The sequence below is a fragment of the Macadamia integrifolia genome, chromosome 7, assembly GCF_013358625.1.
Source record: "Macadamia integrifolia cultivar HAES 741 chromosome 7, SCU_Mint_v3, whole genome shotgun sequence".
In the NCBI taxonomy this organism is placed as follows: Eukaryota; Viridiplantae; Streptophyta; class Magnoliopsida; order Proteales; family Proteaceae; genus Macadamia; species Macadamia integrifolia.
The window spans coordinates 6,824,684-6,828,485 of NC_056563.1; the positions used below are offsets into that span (position 1 = coordinate 6,824,684).

The following is a 3,802-nucleotide window of genomic DNA, read 5'->3' on the forward strand; positions in this document are numbered from 1 at the left end:
AGAGTTGCCCGGCCTTTGGATTGAGGTCTTCTCTAATCGGGGGTTGGCTAGAGAGAGCCGAGCCACGGTTTTCTATCTCTCTCTCCTCTGTTTCTCTCTTTTGATTTGTGTTTCCTATTTTCTCTCTCTTGTTTTGTTTCTATCTCTTTCCTCACTGGTCCATCTCCAACTACCCCTCAGCTGGAGAGGATCTAAATCCCCTACCTTTTTGTCTCTTATTCCTATTGACAAGCCCAATGGGACTTTACTCACACATACTAAAGAGGGAGAAACACACCAAATACAAACTCATACACTCATACAGTAGGAGTTGAACCACTGACCTCCTGCTGCTTGCTCTTCTACTTTGCGATAGGCATTGGATAATAGCTACCAAAAGATTTGTACATCTGCCTTTTGGGTTAGAATTTTTTCTTTAATTATTTTTTAAAAATAACATAAAAATAGAAACAGAAATCAATCCGAAGGCACTTTATAGTTTCAATTCATCTTCTCAGACTCAATTGGTTTGGGAACAAAATTTTAAAATTCAGGATCTCTGCTTGTCAAATAAAATAATTTTGTATTACCATTTTACCCTTACATCTTATTAATGGATCGATATTGGATTTGTCAGAATTAGAGATCGATCAAGGTCAATATCGATCCAATCCAAGTTTTAGAACCATACTTGGGAGGAACACAATATTCCTATTTAGGTCTACTTGTACATGTTATTTTACTGCATTGCAGGTTGGTACCACCAAATTATCAAGGCCCATCGACTAAAACCAGTTCCCCTTCCCATGGTGACATAATGGAGTCTGGATCCCCTCTAGTGCATGTAATCACCCCACACCATCTCACACTGTCTATGGGATGCAGTTGGTTCTTTAACAGGATGCTAGTATATTCTTCGCAGCCTACCCCTGTCATGCTCCTCCCACGTGCTGATGCAGGGCCACACAATAGGCACACAATAGGCAGCGATCTCTTGCCTATCATCGCCTGAAGGCAGGCCTCGGGAAGAATTCATTTGCCCCATGGCGACATATGGGTCGGATAGGTCCCACTTAGGTCAAACTTAACAAAGGTGTGGAGGGGTTAGACGCCAGAGGCAGAGGTTACTTGAAGATCATTTCCTGCATTTTGCTGCTATGCCTGTAAGGTCAATATAACATCTCCACAAGCAAAAAAAATGTCCATGAAAACAGTACTACCGTAAGACATGGCGATGTTTAATCCTGAATATAGCCGTTCAATTACGTGCCACGAATAACGGCTTCCATGTGTACCTCCACCCGACCCACGTGTTTTTTAACTGTACTAACCTTACTATCACTGTACGGCTTCCATCTAAGACATTTCTATGCCTTTTCTCTCACTTCTAGCCATGTCATCATATGTCTAATAGTTGGGTCAATTGGATCGGACCAGATCAGATCTGACCTAACTCATATTCTTAGCAATAGTTGGGATTCGGCTGACCCAGATTGAGATCGGTAGCCACCAATCCGGTTCTTTAAATCCTTGGTTTCAAGACCCATCATGACTGAACTAATTAAGGAGGTGGGTTTATAAACCCCAAGGGGGGTAGTCAAGTTGGTAAGAGACCTTCGCCTCAAGAAACATATGTTTTTTTTTTTTTTTGGGTAAAGAAGCATATGATTTTAAGTTCGATCTTCTTAACTCCTTAAAGTTACTCATACTCGTGGGGTCAATATGGACCCAAAAGACTAATACCCGTCGTTAGCAAACAAAAAAGGAGGTGGGTTTATACTTTATACTATACTAGTTTTATGAGACCCGGATGGTTGAACCTGTCAAACCATCATTCAAAAGCCTAAACAGGTCGAATTGACCCAACGACTCATTTTTAGACAAAACCATTCATTTGACACAACCGCTTTGACGGTTCAACCGGCCGGGTCAATTTTAGAACAGTCTCTCCTAAATATGGGTTAACTAGTTAGTTAGTTTGCAATTAATGTAAGACCTTAAGGTGGGCAGGTTTCATTGCAGACAAACCGGCACTTTTCCTCCCCATACTATATAGTAGTAACTTCTTCCCTATAGGTATATAGCCTTATAGGTACCTAACCTCCTAATTGAACCCAAATGAAGAAATTTTTTTTTTAATCTTTCTGGGTTTATTGACTTTATTCTACTCTTGATTACTGTTCCATTGACTAACTGATCCTTGAACCGGTGATGCGTAATTTATGTTACATTAATGATATTCTTATTTCCTGCACGAAATGCGCCGTGAAAACAAATGTTAAGTTAGTTATGTCTCCCATCATTAGACTAACTAAACAACTATACCCTTATGAACTTATCCACTATCTTCCTAACCTATAAATAGCCCATACCTCAACCATCACTTCTCCCATCAACTTCTCATTTCCTTTCAAAGTTCCAACTTCTTCCATCAACTTCCCTATCTAACCCAAGATGGAAATGAAGAAGCCCATGAATTTTCTTCTCTTTCTTCTCTTCCTCTTCTTCAGCCCATCTACTGGTAGTTCAATCTATAATGTGGTCAGCTTAGGGGCCAGGCCCAACATCAGGACCGACTCGGCCCATGCGTTCCTCCAGGCATGGGCAATGGCTTGTGGTTCCGCTAACCCGGCCACAATCTATGTACCCCCGGGACAATATTATCTAGGCCAGGCCCATTTTGTTGGAAATTGCAGGAACACTGATATTACAATACAAATCGACGGAACCCTTGTTGCTCCGGCTAATTATCGTGTTGTCGGCAATGCCGGAAGCTGGATTATGTTCGAGGGAGTTGTTGGGGTTTCAATCTACGGCGGGACCATCGACGGGCAAGGGAGTGGTTTTTGGGCTTGCAAAGCTTCCGGAAATACGTGCCCAGATGGAGCTACAGTATGGACTGAACTTTGGCCTAGCCCACTTAGAATGGGCCTTGGTGAAATTGTTCTATTCAAAATTCAAATACCTTGTCATGACATTTCTCATCTCTTTCCCCTTCTATGCTTTTGCAGAATTTAGGCTTCACAAACTCAAAAAATATTGTTATCAATGGATTAAAATCACTAAACAGTCAAATGTTTCACATTGTCATTGACCGCTGTGAAAATGTTAACATACAAAAGGTGATGGTCATGGCTCCCGGGAACAGCCCCAACACCGATGGCATTCATGTAGAGATGTCAACGGATGTCACGATTAGTGGTGCCAACATCAGGACAGGAGATGATTGCATCTCAATCGGTCCAGGCACCTCTAACTTGTGGATCGAAAGCATTGCCTGCGGACCCGGTCATGGCATCAGGTGAGATAAATGGTTGTGATGTTCTTACATTTTTTGCATCTGATTTCATTGGATCACTTCAAATAGAGAGAAGACTAATATGTAGATTTGTGTTTGTACAGTATTGGAAGTCTTGGCTGGAATCTCAAAGAACCAGGGGTACAGAATGTGACAGTTAAAACAGTTACTTTCTCAGGTAGCCAGAATGGGTTCAGAATTAAGTCATGGGCAAGGCCCAGTTATGGATTTGTCAAAGGTGTCCTTTTCCAAGATGGCATCATGGAGAATGTCAATAATCCCATTATAATTGACCAAAATTACTGCCCACATGGTGAAGATTGCCCTGGACAGGTACAACAACATGAGGGTAAATTTGGAAAAGTCATTTATTATCATACTTGCTCAATTGAACTGGGCCCCCATTACTCTGCAGGTTTCAGCCCTCACAAGTTAGCCCTTCAGCTGGACTTGGGAGCTGGGCCTAATGAAACCTGTTTAGAGAGATTGAATTTTCTTCTTCCTCCCCACCCCTCCCCCTCCCCC

At 42.0% G+C, this 3,802-nt stretch overlaps 1 protein-coding gene across 1 annotated transcript in view; it reads left to right on the forward strand.

The window, feature by feature from the left end:
- Window positions 1-2,414: 2,414 nt before the first annotated feature.
- Window positions 2,415-3,802, forward strand: part of LOC122083126 (polygalacturonase-like) — a 1,752-nt gene continuing 364 nt past the window's right edge. The window contains exons 1-3 of the mRNA XM_042650825.1: window positions 2,415-2,871; window positions 2,991-3,280; window positions 3,382-3,610. Of these exons, the coding sequence (XP_042506759.1) occupies window positions 2,434-2,871; window positions 2,991-3,280; window positions 3,382-3,610 (957 nt within the window). The 5' untranslated portion in view covers window positions 2,415-2,433. The remainder of the gene's footprint in view (window positions 2,872-2,990; window positions 3,281-3,381; window positions 3,611-3,802) is intronic.